This window comes from Barbatula barbatula (genome assembly GCF_947034865.1).
Source record: "Barbatula barbatula genome assembly, chromosome: 22".
Classification (NCBI taxonomy): Eukaryota; Metazoa; Chordata; class Actinopteri; order Cypriniformes; family Nemacheilidae; genus Barbatula; species Barbatula barbatula.
In genome coordinates this window covers 8,106,080-8,128,247 of record NC_136785.1, presented here as the reverse complement: position 1 = coordinate 8,128,247, position 22,168 = coordinate 8,106,080, and the positions used below count along the sequence as shown (strand labels likewise).

Sequence of the window (22,168 nt, the reverse complement as noted above, 5' to 3'; positions counted from 1 at the left end):
TTGGCGCACCTCAGACAAACACAGTTTGACAGGGGAACGACGAACACTACAGTGCTTATTGTTGTGTTTAGTGCTTATTGTTGCGTTTTCTATGTGGATGAATTATTATTTTTAAAGTGAGTGACATATCCATTGTTTCTGTATGTTATTTGAGAAGCACTGGCAGTATTGGTAAGGTTAAGAATGAATTCCACTGCTTTATTTTGAATTGTTCATTTTCAATGCTGTAATAAATGCATAAATACTGGTAAGGTGGGGGCGCGTGTGTTTTACATTTGAAAGGATTTCAGAGTATGCCATGACAACGTGCCCTTCACATCAAATGAAGAGATTAATTCAGTGGCACCTTACAAATGTTGCCCAGTAATTTATTCTCAGGAACTCCCCACAATGACAAATAATTTTTTACATTACAACATGACACATACAATATAACACTATGGGACAACAACAATTGCACAATATTTCAAAATATTCTTAAGAGCAAAAAGGCTTTTATAACATTTGATTGTCTTTCTCTTAAATTATTTAATTTAAGCATCTCATGATAGCATGATAGTATTGACAACGATCAATTAATTGTATGTGCATTTACTGACCACACGATGGAGGTCTGTCTCTTTTTATATATTATACAACGTCCCGTAAAGTGCGTTGCCACAAGAACCTGCATGACTTCACAAATCAGAGTTTGTTTGCATGCACCAGCTTGTCATGATGTTTAAACGAGTTCTGAACTGACGCCGAATGCTGTTGACGTCGCACAGTCTGCTCTGTACCTACTTTGTTTTAGGTCGGACATCACTTTTTGTAATAGCTGCACATCGCTCCGTTCAGAACGGTGGACCAATTCGACGAATTAGAAAAGCGCAACTTGAATTTCACTACTGGACTTTGCAGATACGGTCGAAACGTGTAGCCTACTGTAACTGTTCAGAGGAAACGTCAAACCCGCAAAGGATGTATATGATCGACCCTGGACGTCAGGGTCAGGGCAAAAACACTCGCAAACTCTCCAGGCAGTAAGAGGACATATCGAGGTTGATTCTGTCACTGTCATCCATTCTACATTAATCTCAGTGGGTCGCGCTTTAAGCTGATTTGTGGTCCGCTACCCACGCGCAGCAGAAAGTATATCCAAGTGGCCTCGCGCGCAGTTCAAAGTGCGTTTGGATGCGCGTAATTCTCTAACAGAAAGCCTACAGAATATTAAAGCTTTCGGACCCGCGCGTGGATACGTACTGGATGTAGTAAAACAGCTGGACGCCAGGTTATCCTGTTATGTGCGCTGGACAAATCTCAATAAATGGGGGAACTTGGATTTGGTCTAATAGCATCAGATTTTTTTGCAATCGCTAGATTTTAAACCAGATCATGATGTTTTTTACGTTTTTACTTCCACTGATGGCTCTTTTGAAAACAGGTAAGAGAAATAAAATGTCTTGTGGATTAACTGTTTCTTAATATTTGTGGATTTTTTTTGTTACACGCTCGAACGTGTGTTTGTTTGGGATGGTACTTTAGCAACAGTGTCTCCTGATAAAGACTTAATCTCCTATTTATACACACTCAGATGAAAAGGTACTTAAAGACAATTTGTTTCTAGAACAAAACATCTAACTGTACCTCGACACAAGTATGTATTTAGGGTACAATTATGCACACTTTAAAAAAAGTGCTTCAAAGGGTTCCTCGGTGCCATAGAAGGATACTTTTGTTACATAAAGAATCTTTAACATCTTAAGATTTAAAAAAGAAAGAGATTGTTCTTCAAACAACCTTTGGCTGGATGGTTCTTTGTGGGACCAAAAACGGTTCTTCTATGGCATCGCTGTGAAGAACCTTTAAAGCGCATTTGTTTTGTATATAGAAGAGGAAGTCAACAACCATTTCAGGACCATGCAGAAGTATTCAATTCTTATCTTCAAGCAACGTCTGGACGTAAACCGTCATGAGCATCTTGATCTTCGGAGTAATCTAACAATCAAATCATGTCTTGTTACGCAATAGCAGAAGTCTGTAAAGTCTGTTTTTTTCATTAAACACATCATCTGCGATTCGTGCCGAAAGGGCACACCTTAGAAACATCTGGTCGCTGTGATTGCTTTTTTATTTTTAAATAAAAACGGAAGTAATCGGCTTGGGAAATAAATCAACAGCTAGCAGTAGTCCTACGTGCTGCGTGCTGGATTTGGATTTATCTGCATATCCGATTCCTACATCATTCATTTTGACGCTATGTTTGTAATATAGACGGAATAATGGATCCTTATTTGACATACCGTAATAGACTAATGATACTTGAAAAAGTAAAGTGAACGCACAGCACAGGGGCTAATAAATACAAAAGTCTTTTAACATTACCTTTCCTAACCCACTAGCTGAACACTGCTGTGCTTCTCTTCATATTTTAAATATGTTTTTTATATAAATTAGGTGTTTGTGAAATTGGTCTTTGAAAGAGCTTCCTCCCACCTATCATGCTCATTTTAGCGGATCACTGTAGATCATTTTTTTGGAGTGAGGATGAATGTGGTTACTGTGTAATCCCCTTCAATTAAAGAGATATTTCACAGGCAAAAACATTAACCATGTTTTACTCACCCTCAAGGCACCCTGACTGAATATGACTTTCTTCTTGAAGAATAATGCTGGTAAGTTATAAAACCACATGTCATTTTACTTCCAAGCGGTAGAAGGAAAGTTAATGGGCGTCGACTTTTTGAAGCTCCAAAAAGTGCATCCATCGATTAAAGAACTGCTCGACACAGCTCTGTGGTCTTAACAAAGGTCTTCTGAAGCGAATCAATGTGTTTGTTTAAGAAAAATATCCCTATTGACAGTGCTATTTATGTAAATGTCTAGCTTCCGTTATACCTCTGCTGCATTTGAACTTGAGGCTTGTTTTTCCGACAAATGATGCAGGCGTGTCGTAATTTCCGGCGGCGAACGCAGCATTTTACATATTGTTCCAATAGGATGTCGTCTCCTCTCCACAGGAGTTTTAATCACCGTCATTTGCCAGAAAAAGAAGCCTCATTTTCACACGACAGGTTCACAGGCAGCAGAGAGATAACGGAAGCTAGACATTGGCGCTGTCAATGTGGATATTCCTCTTAAATAAATGCATCGATTCACTTCAGAACCGAACAAGTGGTCTTATTAAGACCACAGAGCCATGTCAAGCAGTTCTTTGAACGATGGATGCTCTTTTTGGAGCTTCAAAAAGTCAACACCCATGCACTCCCATTTTACTGCTTGGATGTAAAATGATGGTATTATAACTTATTATAGCATTATTCTTCAAGAAGAAAGTCATATGCAGTCAGGATGCCTCAAGGGTGAGTAAAACATGGGGACATTTTGTTTTGCCTGTGAAATATCCCTCTAATGCCACAGCAATATGTTACAAACATTAACATTTTGTCAGTTCCCCCTTCAAACGCATGGGTGAATCTTGTGAAATCCAATAATAATTTAATTATTTATTTCAAATGTATTTTGTGATAGTTCCTCCACAAATGCAATATATAATTAAAGTAAAATATGTTAATTGTACAAGATTCACCATGTTATAAAGATATGTCCTTATGATTTTTTTAGTCGTAGTGTTTGGTTAAATGTGCTTTTCTTTTTCTTTTAAATGTTTTTATTTATTTATTGGATAATACAGTTTAATTTTACATAGTAAAGTTACTTCATATAATCCTGAAACGTTTTCGTACTCATCCAATTTGCAGCTCTAATTAGAAAGAAATGTGGAAACACAATGTTTCTTTGTATTTCAAAGTGTGGTAGAGGCTTGTCTACGCGTTGTCTGATCCTGCTGTGCCTGATCCTGACCCACATCCCACAGCCCTAACCCCCCCCCCCCCCCCCCTTTTACTATAACTGGCATTGAGCATGCTCCCACCATCTGTCATGCCCTGGCCCGTTGCCATAGCGATACTGGAAGTGTTTTCTAAACTAGGATGATGTAGTTCAGGGGTAACAGTGAAGGGTCTGATAACAGGTCACAGTACTAAAGCCACGCCGTTGGCATAAGTCAGTGCACTGCATGTAGCGTAGTCCTCTGAGCTTGAGTAATGTTGAGCTGTGATTATGAGGGACTAATCACCAAAACGTTTCAACAGTACCAGCCCACCGGCCGACAGCTCAGCAAATATGAGTCGGAAATGGATATGAACAAAAATCTGGATTAAGACTGGTCTGTCAAACCCAGCATTGCCAGGTTTTATTCCCTTTTTACATGTACTTTGAAATATAATAAGCATGTCTTAAATTTTTGTACAGCTTAGTTTAGCAACTGTCAAACCAAAAGCTATGACAGAATGATGGGAGATATTAAAGGGATAATTCACCCCAAATGAAAATTCTGTCATCATTTTCTCATTCTTTTATCATTTTAAACCTGTATGACTTTCTTTCTTCTGTAAAACACAAAAGGATTTTTTTAAGAATTTTGAAGAATTTTGGTAAACAAAAAATTTTGGTCCCTATTCACTTCTATGGAATGGACACAAAACCAATGCAAGTCATCGGGACTAACGGTTTTCAGTTTTGAAATGACAAGAGCGTGAGTAAATGATGACAGAATTTTCATTTTGTGGTGAATTATCCCTTTAAAGCAATATCAGTCACCTAGACAGATGTAGAAATATTAGGGCGGATAATATACAAACACAACTTTACTGAGAGTTTTGTAAGAGTTGAGCAATCCAACCACACATCTAAAATCTAACAATGCAACAACATAAATAAATGTCATTTGTGCATCTGCACTTTTGTGTCATAAACTTACCTTCCAGTACACATCTGCACAGAATAGAGTCCCCGTAGACAGTGCCGATCCTAGACGTCTGGGGACCCTAAGCAAACTTGTGAGAGGCCTTTGTACTAAAAGCGAAAAGAATTAGATTTAAACATGACTGTAAACTATAAGACATAAATAATAATAAACCAATTAACACACTTAAACGAATGAAGACAGAAAAAGACAAAAGAAACATTAAACTGACAGTAAGCACAATTAAGTATAACGTTAAATTCAAATTTAGATTGACATGTAAATAATTTTTTTCCTAAAGAAGCTTATGCAGGCTCTACTCAGGAACCATCTCTGTCAAAAAAAGTCTACACATAACACATAAACACTGTGTTTTTCCAACCAAATTTACTGATTTACTAACAAAAATAAAGTTTACTCAACAAATCCAAGCATACGAAAACACATAAGTAATTCTCTAAATGTGGTGGCACAAACTAAAAACTACAATATATCCATGGGCAAACCAAATACAGTGGACCTATACTGAATGTGTAAATCTGTACTGGAGAATTGTTTTGTAAGTAATTCAACGCATCATTTTCATTGAAAAACTAAATGAGACGTTGAAATAGTACAAAAACACAGTACAAGAAAAAGCCACCCACTGCATGATATCTGAGGACATAACAGTTATTCAATAAATGTATTATTAAAAAAGTTTAATCCGCTAGTTATAAAATATAGTGTCTTGTTTACAATAGTGTTTTTGATTCGGTACTCAAGGGGGGCAGGGGCCCTACGCAATTTGCGTAGTCTGCGGATAGGAAGGATCGGCTCTGTAGATTATTTCTGAAAACAAGCAAAAGAAATAACAAGTAGATTACTTGCAAGTTAAAAGTATGTCTAGCCGGTATCATTTTGGGGTATCAGTTGAAAAACTGCTTCTTGGTTAAACTTAAATATTGCAAAGTTACACGACCCACTCAACAAATAGTGTATTTAATAAAATTAGGATACAATAAAATATATATTTCTTATTTAATAAAATTATTATACAATAAAATGTGAACGTAAATTTATATAAATTAAATTAAATATATATATATATAGTTATAGTTATATTATTATCCACTAGCAATCAGCAAACACAGACTGGGCCAGGAGCCTGCGTCCGATGAAGCCCTCTATAAACCCAGTTGAATGACAGATATCATAGTTTTGTGAAGTGTTTCAAACTGTGTTATTCCATGTAGGCCGCTGGTAAGCGTTGATAACCCTGCCTGACGGTATTACTCAAAGAGACGACTCTCAAAGCGACTCTCATGGTTTTCTGGCACATCATATTAACTATGATTACTTGCTTAAGGCAGCTTACTGCTGTGGTGCTCAGCTCTGGTTATCATTACCGAGTAGAGTTATTAAAACTGAAGTGTGCAGTTTCTGTGCCATATGGTGTCTCCAAATACTTTCATACAGTAAAAGATGATTGTTGAGGTCCATTTCATTGGTCATGAAACAGTCTTGACCCAGAGTCTCAAATAAGTCCCACATTGATTCTGAGGAAATCAGCATTAGACACTTCAGCTACAGTGTAAATGTCCAAAATATGGGCAAGGAGTGTGTGGACATTATTACTGTTATTCTGTGTACATACAGTATATGGTTTCGATTAACTAATTACACATTCAGTCTGCAGATTGGCTTGACTTTTAGATTTAACAGCCTGGCCTTTAGAATAACAGCCTAATGCTCAGAGAGAACAAATTGTGATGAGTATCATGATGGACGGCTCTCAGGGAAACGGCAGTGCAGATAAAGCATTGTTGAGTGCTGTTGTTGAATTTCTGATATCCACGTGTTAACCCTGACGTCCAAACGCTCTATCAGATGCCATAAGCAAACAACAAACAATGCTGATATACACTGATGGTTTGCTGTAAAACTGTCAAAAAACAATGTTATGTCCATAACAAAATCACAGATGTTCAGCCAGCCAGCGTATGTGAGTGTGTGATATCAATAGAAAGTGCTCATAAACAATACCTGTGAACAATATTCCTTAAGTCATGACTTACAGATTAGTGTTAGTGCAGAGATATAAGAGATACGATAAGGGACAGTTCACCCAGTGATGATTCCAGACTCTCTGTTATTCGTTTGGGATAATAGCATCTGCTAAATGACTAAATGTAAATGTATTACTTCTTTGTTTTCTAGAGAATGCAAACGAGGATATATTGAAGAATGTTGGTATCCAAACAACATTAGACCCCATTGACTTTAAAACCCCTGAGACATATCTCAAAATATCTTATTTTGTGTTGTGTAGAAGAAAGATACATATACTGGTCTTGAACAACATGAGGATAAATAAATGGTGGCCACATTTTTATTTTGGGGGAACTATCCCTTTAAGATAGTTTTGCACATTCACAAGTGAAGTGAAATTGGTGGCATCAATTTAAAAGATGAAGAAGTTTTGTTTGAAGTAGCCTCCCTAAGTAAAGCATATATGAGCAGAACTGTATACTCCACTTTATTTTATGTTTGTGAAATAAAAGGTAGTCATCACATTTGGATAGACAGCAACTACGATTACAAAGACCCCCTTTTTGTTTATTCAGAACTGTTTATTCATTATGTTAAAGAGTTTTGGCATTCAGGTCTATGGCATTAATCTTAACCCCAGGTGCCACACCCACAGTCCGTGCACTAAACATCTGATGCGTATTGCACAAAACATTGCCGCTCCCTTTCCAGTAAACTCTCTAATCTGATTGCCTGATTTTAATAAACTTCCAGGAGTAAGTGCTCAGAATCAGTCAAATACGTTTGAGGAAAAATAATCACTGAAGTTGGTTTATGTGTTTGGGTAAAATAATAATTTTTGGTTCATTCTGTGAACAAGCAATATGTCTACCAAATTTCAAATAAACATATTCTTTCTATTTGCATTTATTTCCAGAATACAGCAATACAACACATTTATACATGTATTTAGGAATTTTATTTAAAACAAATATGTGATAACCTTGAATATCAGCGTTTTCATGTGTCTTGTCTTGCTGTCAGTCTTTCACATAGCTGTTGGATGACTTTATGCTTTATGTCACTCCTGAGGTTTAATTTAGTTGAAATTCAACAGACAGACACTGGACTGAAATGGCCACGGTACATCTAGGAATGCTGATTAATTGAATATTTGGAATGGTCTCTTAATTTATATATATGTGTATATTTTTCCATGTATGTGTGTGGCTAAATAGAAAATGTTTTCTTTATTTTTCTTAAGATATTGTGTTCCCTATCTGCTGGCATCATAGCTCATAAGCCATAACCATTAGCCAACCAGTGATGGTCAATAAAAAATGAATTAATTTTCCTACAATTCCAATGTGATTGGTCACATGACATTAATGGCAAATTACCACAAAAATGAGAAAACAACATTATCCTTAAAGCGTGCCATCAGTTTGCACAAATAGCCCATTAAAATATATGCATCCTAATGCCTTTAAATGCATTTTCCTGTGTCAACTTAGCTTTTTATTCTAATGTGATTTGTAGAGATCTCTTTCGAAGTTGTTTATATCACTATAGTGCATTTCATATTGTGTGTAATGCATATTTAATTGCTTATGTATATTGAACACTGATTCTCATTCACATTGTATTTTATATGATACACAAGCATAGCAATAGAAGTACTGATCTGCCTTTTAGTCTTGTAAAGCACACCTTTCTTTTTATCTTTGATATATCAATCTATTATTGGTTTAACAAGCTGCTGTTGTTTTTATTTATAAGAACAGAACACTATGGCTACACAAGGTTAAAAAGTACTTAAGCGCATATTAGAAGTTCACCAATTTCTCTTGCACCTTTTGTCTGGGCTTCAGAAAATGAAAATCCTCTGAACCAACAACCTCTCCTGGTTTATCTCTGTCAGTTCTGGAAGCTAAATCCTACTCTATATCTCTATATATACTGCATTATACCCATTGGGTGTTCTATATCACCATGAAGAGGAAAATGATAGAACAGAATTCATTTCCCTCTCTTTAAAGACCCGATAACTGTCTCACTAAAGTAGTGGAACGTACAGGCGCATATTAAAATCATAAATCTTCTTCAGCTTTCCTATGAAAATGGACAGGGCTTTGAAGATAAAATAACCTGCGATAAGTTCCTGATCTCTGCCTGTATTTAACACAGAGCAGTATATCAGGACAGAAATGATTTAAAGTTCAGTAAGAGTAAGTGACTTGCACAAGCACATTTTTTATTCATTCTGAGTCACGTTTGGGTGGAACCAAACCCACCAACGGGTGTTGATCTTGTCATACAGACAAAATTAAAGACAAGAACCTATTCAAAATAACCTGTAGACTTTGGGGCGGTGAATCCGGAAGTGCTGAAATGCAAACGCTTCCAGGGTTTGCAAACAAAAATACGTCATCTCTGAGGTACTCTATTGTTAGTAGCCCAACAAGTTGTATTGTAAATCTAGAGGGCCACATAATGGGGACTAACATGTTCAGACTTTGTTGCAAAACAAAAGTTTGTTAGCAAGCACTGTGTGTTATGTGAAAATGTCTGTCTTTTCTAATCGACTCACAAATGCGGCGATAGGACCAAACAGCTGAACAGCAGTTTGAACTGTGTTCTTGGTCTCCTTTGTAGACGGGGGGCTTTCACTTCTTATTAGCCTGTGTCGCTAGTTCAGTGACAGTTGACTTATGAAGCACAGTCCTCTCCAGCCCTGTCAGGTCATCACGTCCAAATGACAAAACCTGTTTCTGTCACAGGTTTAAAAAGTCCTTGTTGAGAAACGTTTTATTTTCTTACAAGAGTACAGCGTCTATTAAAACAGGCTTCTGTGTATAATTTCTGGGAATTGTTAAATTGTATAATTCTTGAATTGTTAACCTTTCAACAAACTGCCCTATTTTTGAGCATTGTATTGATCGCAAAAACAAGTCCAGAACATGAATATTGTGTGTTTTAGCTTTCAAATGATGCATAGTTTTTAATAGTTATAAAGTTATAAAAATGCAGACTAAAGAAAGCCCATCCCACGGCCCCTGTGCATAAATAGTTCATCTATAAAATTACTGTTTCAGAAATGAATAATCATTATTTCTTTATTTTATACAATAATTTTTATTACTAAGGCATTGTTGTGAGTGCTGTAGTACTAGAATATGCATGTTTTCAACATTTTCAATGCCTGCTCCTGTTGCATGAGAAAAAAGGTGTGCTTAAGGTGTCAATTCTGTGGCCTCTCTCTGGATGTCTTTAGATATTAGATATCTACCAAATTGCAGGTTTATTGCTGTTACATGGGGCAACTGGTTGATGTTCTGTCTCATGGGGTTGGAAGCTGTCCTGAACTCTAATATCCACTGCTGTTACTGACCTCTTCTGACCTGTCATGTGGCGGCCCTCGATTCAGCAGGGCTTTGCTGTATTCGTGCAGGCACTCATGAGCCTAAAGCCCGGGAAAGCCTGACTCCACCCCTGCTGTCTACTCTAATCCAGGACAGGCTTTCTGCCTGCCAGTGACTCACATTTGTTTAGTTGTTGTTGTTTTGTAATAGGTTTTTGAGCAAAGCTTTAAAGACATAAAGACATTTAATATTGTTACATTTGTCTCCTGGATACGACATGGGAGAGGTTTACTAAAAGGGATATCTGACATAAATGTAATTTAAAATCATTTCAATATAAACCTACTTGGTATTGTTGCCTTCAATATTTTGTATATATGTGTTAATAAGAAAACAAATTCAGCTTTCAATACCATGATCATCAACATGGTTTGATTCAGAAGTGTTTTTAAATATAGTAATAGTTTCTGGTGCCTTTATGAATCATGTTTTTGTCCTTAATTACAACAAACCCTTTAGTGTGGTCATTGAATTTGTAGTCATTTTCATGTAAGGCATTTCAGCTTTATCAACAGTTTTTTGGTATAGTCTGTTTTAAATAGGCTTTTGATTGGAGTATCACACACGCATCTTCAGGTAAACACACGATTTGTTTACAGACACCCTTTAGACAGGGCGGGAGAAGTCTCTGGGCATCTTATTGGAGCCATGGTTCTTAAGCCCTCCTATTTTTAGAAAACTAGATTTAAGACCCATCTCAGTCTCAAGGAGCTGCGGAAGCTTATTTACACTGTACAGAGCAACAGTAAACATAATTTGCTGTTAGTGTAAAATTACTTAAAAATTTAAATTCTCTGTTAAATTAAATTCTGCATGAAATTTCTTTTTTGTTCAGTATTAGTTTGACATCTTTATATCCATGCAGGCAAAAGATTAAAAGACCAGTTAAAAATTATTTAATTTTTTTCAGTATTTACTGTTTTATAGGTATGTTTATAGGTTAAATTCTTATTTTTGATCATTTTCTGTAAACACTAACAATATTTCTCCTAAATTTTAAATTCAAATATTTAAAATTCTATTTGCATTTTTTTTGCAGAAAATGGCAACTGGAGTAACAGGTCAAAATAACAGAAAATATAGTCTTATATTTTTACAGACTTCAAATAGTGCAAAGAAAACAAGTTCATATTCACTATTAGCAATACAACAGTAATATTTCGCATCTATTTAGGTAAATTTGGAAAAAAAGGTATATGCTAACCTTTTTATCACAGTTTCATGTGTCTTGTCATGCTGCCAGTCTTTCACATTGCTGTTGGATAACTTTGTCACTCCTGAGGTTTAATTTTGTTAAACTTCAACAGACCCAAGACTAGAATGGCCACAACACATATAGAAATGCTAATTAAATAAAAACTTGAAAAGGTCTGTACGTTTTTTCCATTGCTGTCTATCCACAATAATGAGAAAACCTTAATCTAACTGTTATTCTTTCATTTCCCAGGTGTTCATGGTCAAATGGTCCAGACGGACAGTAGTAAGTCCGGATTTGTGGGTTCACAGGTGGAGCTTTGCTGTCAGTTTGTCAACAGTAACCCACCTGTAAAGATCTCCCAGGTAACCTGGCAAAAAGTTGTTAATGGTACCAAGCAGAACGTGGCCATCGCCAATCCCACTCTGGGATTGTCGGTGCTGCAGCCCTTCAAAGAGCGGGTGCGCTTCAAGAACCCTGCCGTCCATCAGCGCACCCCTTCTCTGGAGGACACCACTATCATCTTTAACAAACTAAGACTGTCTGATGAATCTGCATATATATGCGAGTACACCACTTTTCCAACTGGAAACAGGGAGAACACGGTCAATCTCACTATTTATGGTATGTAATGCATTGTTCTCTGAGGACCAAATCTGTTTCCCAGTCAACAAATGTCGAAACCACAAACACATTTATTATTTAGTGAATTTAAAGGAATAGTTTACTCAAAAATCATTTGTATATCATGGTTACTTTTTATGAAATACTTTTCTGACATTTCATTTTTGGCAGTAAAGGGATAGTTCACCCAAAAATACAAAAGATTCTATCATTTACTCACCCTCTTGTCATTTCAAATCTGTATGACTTTCTTTCTTTTGCAGAACACAAGGAAGATATTTTAAAGAATGTAAATAACCGAACAACGGCGCTAGCCATTGACTTGCAATGGTTTTGTGTCCATAAAAAAGAAGTGAATGGGTTGTTTGGACGCTGTTGTTTGGTTACCAAGATTCTTCAAAATATCTTCTTTTGTGTTCTGCCGATCACACAATATGACTTTTCATTTTGGGTGAACTATACCTTTAAACAGGCCTATTCATATTGTGCCGCAGTAAATTTTCCTATAATTTTGTGACAGAAATATGCAATTTCCCCCCAAAATAAGTAATGCATTGTGTCAATGACAAATGATTTATATGCATATCATTTTCCAATGAGGTCTGTATCTATCCACTCTTCACAATGATATTTCAGGAAACCAATTAGAATGTAGTGCATTACATTTCTGAATGAACAGCAATATTATAAAGAGCTTGCAAAACAAGAATTATGCCATAATCCAGTGGCTGAATTCAGTGCAGTAAAAAGGCATAATACTGTATGTTCTAAGCATCCATATCTGTCCTGCAGCTCGGCCAATGATCCAGATGAGTCTGACTACACCCTCTATAGTGGCGGGATCCAAAGATCTGAAGATGAGTGTTGCCACATGCATCTCAGCCAATGGAAAGCCACCCAGTGTGATCACTTGGGAAACCAGTTTAGATGGCGAATCAAAGACCCAGGAGATACTCAACCCAGATGGGACGGTCACAGTTCGCAGTGATTACTTGGTGGTTCCCAGTCGAGAGATACATCAGCAGCTGCTCACCTGTGTCACCACGTACAATGAAGAGCAATACACAGACCGCGTAACACTCAACATTCAGTGTAAGAAAGCTTACTGTTGAAATTTGTTATCATTTACTCACACCCGCTTCATTCCAAACCTGTATGACTTTCCTTCTTCTGCAGAACACAAAAGAAGATATTTCATTGAATGTTTGTTACCAAATACCATTGGCCCCACTGACTTTCTTGTATGGACACAAAATCACTTTTTTCAAAATATCTTCTTTTATGTTCCACAGATGTATACGTTCACACTGGTTTTGAACAATATTGGGGGTGAATAAATGATGACATATATTTTTTTTGGGTGAACTAACCCTTTAAATACATTTAATCAATTCTGCACTTTTTAATTATTTCTCTACAGATGAACCAGAGGTGATAATAGAGGGCTTTGATGGGAATTGGTATTTGAAAAGAGAGAATGTTCAGCTCTCCTGTCTGGCTGACGCCAACCCTCCCATCTCTTTGTTTCAGTGGAGATAGTACGTAAATACGTGCCTTTAATTTCTGTGCGGATGTATCTGTTGTTATAACAAATAAGGGATATACTTAACATAAACCCCTGATCTGCTTTTTTTCTTTCTAGCTTGAACGGTTCTCTGCCAAGTTCGGCAGAACTCCGTGACAGCGTGCTGATCTTTAAAGGTCCTGTAACCTATGACATTGCAGGCACGTATGTCTGTGATGCCACGAACAGTATCGGGACAGGCTCAGCATCCGTTGAGGTCACTGTCACGGGTAAGTTATTTCCGCTTCCTTCTGAAACAAATGCATGCGACTGCCGAGATTGTCTGCTCTTGTGCAAGGTTTTTCCTCTTTCATCCTTGACTGCCTCTGAAACATCCCTGAATACACTTTCATGCTATTCTTGTGTTGACACTCTTTGTTGCGTTCTTTGGCTCTGAGGTCTTTTTGAATTCGCTTGCTGGGGCAACACTTTGCATGTGGCTGCAAGTCGTTCACACATACCTTTCTGAATTAACTTGATAGCTTTGGTTTTCGAATCATATTTTTCTCATTGCATGCTGTTAACATAAGGTGTGGTTTACTGTGTGCTATCCTGTACGTGCATGTTTATGTATGAATGATGGGTCTGGCCTGCCGCATGTTTTGATCTCTTTGGCTGATTGACAGCGTCTCGGATGAAATTCCAAGAAGAATGTAAAGAAAACTATTCCCCAGACCCACCCCCTCCTTATGTGTGTGTCTCTCTTTTTAAAGACAACATGAAATTGGAAGTTTTGGAACATAAAAGGTTTGTGACTTAGTCCGTGCTGTCTGTATGCTACTTGTAAAGTTGGCAAAATTACAGTGCTGTGCACAAGTCTTAGGTCCCTACTAGTTTCAGCAATGTTCAGCAAGGCGTGTTTAAGCATGGTGCAATGGTCATAAATCATTATTTTCAGTCTTTTTATTACAATACAACCAGAAAATAGAGGAAATGTCTATGCAGTATAAGAATTCGAAAAACTTATAGTTTCCCCAAAAGAGTTAAAGATGTGGTGCCAAGGGAGGTCACACTAAATACTGACTTTTACCTAAAAAAGTCATTTTGTTCAGATTTTTTAATTTTTTGTACATATTTCCTGTATTTTCAGTTTGTATTTTAATTACAAATACATGTACACATCGAATGTATTAGATTTATTGAGAATTAATTTGGATAGTGATTCAAATAACTCGCTGAAACAACAAAGCTGATAAATGGCCAACAAATTGTTCCCAATACTGTACATATTTAAAATTTTAAATCTTACAGAACAAAAACATGAATGACTCAGCTCGCACAATTCTGTCATTATTTACTCAATTTCTTGTCATTTGAAACACGTTTGACTGTTGAAAACATGAAAGAAGATATTTTGAAGAATGGTGATAACCGAACAGTGGCGAAAACCTGTTCACTTCTATTGTATGGACACAAAACCAATGCAAGTCAATGGGTACCGCTGTGGTTCAGTGGTTTGCAGAAGAAAGAATGTCATACAGGTTTGAAATGACAGGAAATTGAGTATGATAACAGAATTTTGGGATGAATCATGCCTTTAAGAACCGTTTCCTGTTTTTTATAATCTAAGGAACCTTTTTAATGTTTAAGGTTCTTTGTGGGACCATACAGCCAAAAAATGTTCTTTGAGAACCAATGTTTTTTGTACTGTACTGTTGTAAAACTATTACAATGGTTAATACTAGTACACCAACTTTAGTAAATAGTAAATCATGGTTCATAGCTAAACTTAAGAGTAATCAGGAACTAGCTTTAAAGTTTTAAACTTGCGTAAATAAGCAATTTCACGGTGTCTTTAAAAATCCCATATTGTACTACTAAATGGAGATGGTTAAATGACCCTAACTTTTAGTGAAGCTGTCATACCATCTCCCCACCATTTCTTTCCCTTCCCAGAATTCCCTAGATCCCCACATGAGATGTCTCAGAAGCAACAGCCAGCATGGATCATCATTGGTGGTGCTGTTGTGTGCGGCACAGTCCTGTTGGCGGCCATCACGCTCCTGATAGTGTTTTTATATCGCCGGAGATGCATGTTTAAAGGAGATTACAGTACCAAGAAGCAAATCGTTGGCAATGGCTACAGCCAAGCTGGAAGCCCACAGCCGCACGCCTCCCTGCCTCAGAGTCTGGCCTTCTCTGAAGATTCAGATGAAGAGAAGAAGCTGGGTCTTTACAGAGGCTCCAGTATCTTAGGAGGAAGCGCTCACGAGTTCCACAATTACAATGATAGCAGAATGAAGACTTTTCATACGGGATTGAGTCAAGACAGTGTGATATGCGGATGCAATGAGCAGACTTATATATATAAGTATGGATCTGAAGTGGAGGTTTCAGTGGACATGGTTCCTCAGGTGGATGGTTCGGTTATCTCCAAAGAAGAGTGGTATGTGTAGAATTTGAAGACTTTGAGATTCACTGCAGGGTCCTTGTCATTTATCTTCATCTTAGCCCTCTTTCTTGTCATCTCCTTCCCTTTGAAGCAGATTTGGGATCATGTGATTGGGTTAGATTTATGCACAACATGTGTGAATTGTCGACATGAAAATCCAAACAGTATGTTTAGTGACTGGCTAAAGCTTGGCCATGTCATGGAGTTTGCATAAGGGGATTCTGTCCCTTTAAGATGGATGTCAAGTTTTAAAATGAGTGCATGCACCATTGTATTAAAAAAGCAGGTTGATCTCCGTATTCTGTAATATTTAAAGCTGTAATATAACCTCTAAACTGTGAAAGTCTTATGGACACAATTTAGTGCATTATTACCTTTTTGTTTTGTGTTTTTGGTGTTCTTGAAACATAATAGTGACTTGCTGCTTTAATTTTGTATCTCATACAACAGATTTTCCACAGTGAACTATATTTCATGGCAATGAATAGTCGAATACTATAACTATGCGGTTATGATGAGATGTAAGTAATCAACAGATGCTTTCTCAGTGATTTACTGAAGGCATCAGTGGCTGAAATCTAAAATATGATTGCTTGCATAGTTTGATGTTATTTCAAATTATTTAAGATAACATTAAATACAGTACATTACACTGTATAAATGCTTTGAAATGCTTTGTTACTCATGATGTGCTGTAAATTATTTAGAACGTATAGTTGACAAGTAAATGTGTAAATATGTCCTGGTGTGACGGCAAAATGAGAGACGGGAAAAAAGAGAGATTTATCTTCATCATTGATTAATATTATAAAAACAAAATACTGATAATATTAATGAATAAATGATTAACAGTTTGTTTTCTAAATTGTTGCTGTTTCACACCATAGGACACATGTATGGTATATTTTTCAACTACCCATATATCATTGTAGTTGAAAGGGCTTGTGTTTTGGGGGTTTGTATAGGAGTTGTATAGTCACAATATACTGGTGTTTACAATAACTGTGACATTAGTAATTATTGATATCATGTTAATACTAAATGTTACTACTTAATTATTTTAAGTAAGTCAGCACCAGTTTCTGGTTGTCAAGGATCTTTTATTAAAACAAAATTATACAAACATTACTGTTAATTGAAATAAATATTTAAACAAAAATTAACATGAACTAAATATAGCAAGAAAAACTTTAAAATAATAATAAAACTAAAGAAAAGCTATAACTACTCCAACCAGTGGGTTGTGGCTTAACAGTCGTTTAACATTTTGCCTTGAAAGCCATTCATATATTTTGCAAGATTTTTATTGGCCAAAAGAAAACACGCAAAATAAACAAGAATAAATAAATTTGACTTACTTATTTTGTTTAAAAAGATATTGCGCTAATATCGTTATTGTTCATTCTTTTAGCCACTATATTCATGTTGTATGAAAATTATATTTTGACAGCCCTTATAGGAGATGTTTTTTACAATTACAATAGAAATTGTGCCCTTAACTGTTGGTACGATTTAGTTTGTACAGCACATCATCTTGTAAATATAGCTTAATTTATTACCAAAAATCTTGATGTGTTTTGTGTTTGTGCCAAGACAAACAGATATACAGTGCTTTGTTTGTGCTGTTCCGTTTTAAATTGTATTTATCCTGAAAACACAAGATTGTTTTGTAAATAACTCTCGTACATCCTCAGCTGACATCAATAAAAACATATAATTGCCATATACTGTACAAGTTAATGAGGTTTAAGGAAATCTTTACAATATCATCTTTCTCTGAATGTAAAGAATTACGCAAGTATTCATTTCCAAAGTGAGCAGTTTAAATGTTTGGATCATCTGAACCAAACATTCCTTTGCTGTATGGGTCACTTATTTGATGCTTGTTATTGTCTGTCCTGACTGGAAACATTATGCCACAAATATCTCTTTTACTGCCATTACACCCCCCGATGACATGTGATGTCTCCCTTTCATTGGTTGGCATTGTAATTGTACGTACACAATTGTCTAAGGAAAAGCTCCCATGAATACCTTTCATTTGTTGTTATGAGTTTGTCGCACAAAAGAGGGGCATGTGTGCTAATGTGAGCCGGATGTGTGCTTTTTTCTCACCACCACAAAACAATAGGAATTAGATGGGCCATACAAAAGAACTATTATCATATTAGGTTTCAGAGGCATGTCATAGATTTGCTGTAAGCTTTTGGGTGTTTAAGAATAGTTTTAAAAGTAATGTTATGTAGCCTACATGGTTGAATTAGCAAGGAGTTTATTTTGTCCTGCAGAAAACCCAATGCCACTGAGTGCAACAGAGAGGGTGATGGGTGTCCTTGGATGGGTGATCGCCCTGGGCATCATACTCAGTATATCTGGCACAATATACTTGGTGAACAAACAGCAGAAGCACAAGCACACGGGTTCAGACAATGATTCGTGAGTACTTGTTTTGATAACCGTTCAATCCCAAGGCCTGCATCTGAAGGGGCATTCATTAATTTTCATGTCTTCAAATTATCCTTTTTTACAAAAAAGCTCTTTATCACTTTCAACGTGTTGTGAGTGGGAGCATGTTGTTAATCGTTGGCCGTCGAACACATCATCTTCAGGCAATAAATGAAGACTCAGCTAAACTTATGATGAGTTGTAGCTTAAGGCTACCAGTTTGACATATGGGTGTTCTGCAGATATTTTCATTTAAAAGAAAAGTTCAAAGAGAATTCTGTCATAATTTACTGTCCAAACATGTAAGACTTTCCTTAGTTAAACACCAATGAGAAGTTTAGCAGAATGCATTTCTTTTATCTGAACATTATTTAACTCTTAGAAGACTGTCATAAACATAGAATCAATCGCATGGCTATATACAATAGTTTATGGGCTGTGTAGGCTACAATGAAACATTTCTGAATGCTTCTCCATAAACTGTAGACAAGACAGAATACAATAGACATATAACAATAAATCATTTACATAAAATGTTTCAAAGTATGTGACAGTGAAGAGACCAGTATCCTTATTGATATAGTATGAATGTGATTTAAAAAATGTGTATGTAATAAGCATTTGACAGCAATTTTATAACATATTAACACATTTAGGAAGAACGGCAAAGTAAACTGCCTGTGTTAGAACCTGTGCTTTGTTAGGACTTTCTGTCTCACTGTTATTTCAGGAACAGCTCTTCCCCTGCCCAGAGAAAGACTTCGTCCTCTAAAAAGAAAGCAGCAGATGACTTCCAGGTAACTGAGCACTCAGTCAGCCCACAGAAACACCAATGAAGGCTCTGAGCATTTTATCAGATGAAAAGATGCACTAATGCACTGTGGTTGGTCGTGCTTCCGACCTGAATAGATGTACTGAGGCTTTAATTATAAACCTGCAGTGCCTTGAGCTTCAGAAACAGTGAGCGATGTGCACTCCCTACTGGTGAAGCCACCAAAACAAGAATTACTGCCTTTTGAATGTTGAATGTTGATGCAGTTGACAAACTAACATAGAACATTGAAATAAACCTTATAAATAATTTGAGTTGTGCCACATTTTAAACGTGTATTTGTTTTATATTAAAATGTTCATTTAAAACTTTGGTGTATTAGTACCGCCTAGTGTGCTTGAACACTCCCATAAAATCTTTTTCCGTCTGACCTTGTATCTTTTTTTTTACTTAGGGCCCCGGGAGGTTCTATGACGAGCTCCCGAACACGGCTGACTACGTGAGTTACCGTTTGGCGTGTAACAAAGAGGATTATCTGGAGCAGCACTCTCCACCCATTCAACCTCCCCTGACCTTTCTGCCTCAAAACCCCTACACTCATCACAACACCCGGACCGCCGGATTCACCTACCCTACATCCCCCGGCCCCATCTCATCATACACCTTCCCTAAAGAGCAGTATGTATGAATCACAACCTCTCTCTGTCTCTTTTCAGTTGGTGGTTGTATACATTTCTTTCGTATTTTTTTTACATAATGAATATCTGCAAAGTTTGAAACATTTTAATACATTATTCCTGATGTGAAATTTGATATTTTCAGATTTAAATAATAATGCTTGGATTTATTTTCTCAAAGTAGGTCAGTGGTCTGAAAGGCTCATATTATGTATTTTGTTATGCATCACTCCATTGATTTTTGCCATTTCACATTTTTATTGTATTCTTTATATAAAAAAAAGATGTGTGTCAATTTGCTGCTTTCATAATATGGTGTTTCTTCAACTATGGCAACTTTTATTTCCCAGGGCTTGACTTTGTTTTCCTTTTTTTAGGGTTATTTTAAAGCTTGTGCTTGTCTTGCATTTGCCTTCATCATATTTTTTGTTAAAGAAACCCATTAGTGAAACGTATGGCAGCCAGATGTATAACCCAAGTAACCTCCATCCGTGAATTTATTGAAATGCATCTTTAAATATGTTGTATATGTGTGAGAGTTTTTTACATGTACAAAGGTGAAATGTTTGTCTAGATCTGTGAATCTCGGTGGTCATTTGTCCACATTATTGTTTACATTACGCTTTGTGACAAGTACTGTGAATTTATGATTAATCAATTAAAAATCATTTATTTAGTTTAGTACACGATACACTATTATTTTCTCAAGACAGATTACACAATCAGTGACCAGCTGGTTGATAAGCAGTAAAGTGTAGCAATTTAATCTTGTGATTTTTTTCTTTTTCTACTAATAAATAGTCTATATATTAACTTCAATGTTCATTGTGTTCTTTTAATACTGATTGAAAATGAGGCTGTATTTATTCAGTTTTTCCATCTTTTTGAGGAAGTTGTTATATTGATTCAAACTTATTCTGAAATAACAATCTGAATGTTGTGTACATTACATAATGTATACCATCTGCCATAAACACGGATCACAATTGGTTACCAAACTGATTTACCTAAATTATGAACTTGTATATGTACTGTATGTGTGTGTTTAAGCAAAAAAGTGTCACTATAACTTCTGTATAACAATACAGAATAACAACCTTTGATACACAACCATAGACATTGGGCCCAGAAAAGGTTGAATATATAAAAAGTTAAACAAATAGTACAAAGTTAAAGTTTAAAATTCAGTTGGTGGGCAGATAACCTAATGCAACAATATTTATGCATTATTTAGTGTGGCATTAGTATCCACTTTATGCAAACGCATTGGTTGCATAATACCTCATTATCCTCATTGACTTGCTCATGGCATGCATGAGTGTGAACTTCTGTGCCCATGACAGTTTGTATTGGAGAGTTTGTCCACTTCACATAGCGTAACTTGAGAAACTCATGAATGAATGTAGAGAGCCACATGAGCTCCCATGCTCGGCTGATCTGTTAGTGATGTAGATGGAAACATGACTCATACAGATATTAGCATATCCCTGACCTCAAACTTAGAGTAAAGTGCATAACCTCAGGGTAAAAGCAAACCCTGGAATCCAAATTAAGAAAACGACTTATGTTTGTGATTTTATTTCTCTGTCCATGAGTTCCTTAATGCATATTATCAATATTAAGCTCACAAGAAACTGAACTGATATTTTGACAAATTTTATGAAAGTTTTCAGCTTCCAGTAATATTGTTGTATTAACAATTAACAATTTTTCTGTTTAAACCCAATTCCACATACTTTTTGTTCAAAATAAACACAGAAATGTCAAATTTATGCAAATGATGTTTGTGCACATTCATTTCTTATATAAGATTGTTGTAATATTTTATATAAGACAAATAATATTTGTCTAGCAATTTGTTGTTGTTAGGCAGTGGATTTACTTTTTATATTATGGATTTACTTCAATTCATGCATTTAGCAGACACTTTTATTCAAAGCAACTCACTTCCATTTAATCTATACACATCTATATGTTCCCTGGGGATTAAATTAATGTACTTTGCCTTACTAACACAATGTTACCCATGGAGCTACATGAGTTTATTTTTTAAAAATTGACATAATGGATACAATTTTATCTTTGTTTCTCATGGTCTGACAAATGCTTCCATTGTATATGCGGGGCTTATTATTCAACCCTCAACCACAATAAAATATAACTCAACATCTCTGTGTCAGATTGAATTTGCCATAACTAAAAACAAACATCAGCTTATTTCCACAAAAAGGAAACAAAATCATGATTGGGACTCTGCAGGTATCAGTGCCTTTCCTCCCTA

The 22,168-nt window shown here is 36.1% G+C and overlaps 1 protein-coding gene across 2 annotated transcripts; it reads left to right on the top strand.

Annotated features, from left to right (window-relative positions):
• The first annotated feature begins 673 nt into the window (after positions 1–673).
• Positions 674–21,662, top strand: nectin1a (nectin cell adhesion molecule 1a). Of its 2 annotated transcripts, XM_079485759.1 has the most exons (8): positions 674–1,423; positions 11,666–12,037; positions 12,830–13,129; positions 13,458–13,575; positions 13,680–13,831; positions 18,282–18,429; positions 19,169–19,235; positions 19,665–21,662. In XM_079485759.1, the coding sequence occupies exons 1-8, from the start codon at positions 1,375–1,377 to the stop codon at positions 19,896–19,898; spliced, it is 1,440 nt and encodes a 479-aa protein (XP_079341885.1). In that variant the 5' UTR covers positions 674–1,374; the 3' UTR covers positions 19,899–21,662. The 2 variants fall into 2 exon arrangements, with proteins under 2 accessions (XP_079341885.1, XP_079341884.1); XM_079485758.1 differs by lacking the exons at positions 18,282–18,429; positions 19,169–19,235; positions 19,665–21,662 and adding an exon at positions 15,498–17,717 and having other exon boundaries at positions 762–1,423.
• The last annotated feature ends 506 nt before the right edge of the window (positions 21,663–22,168 follow it).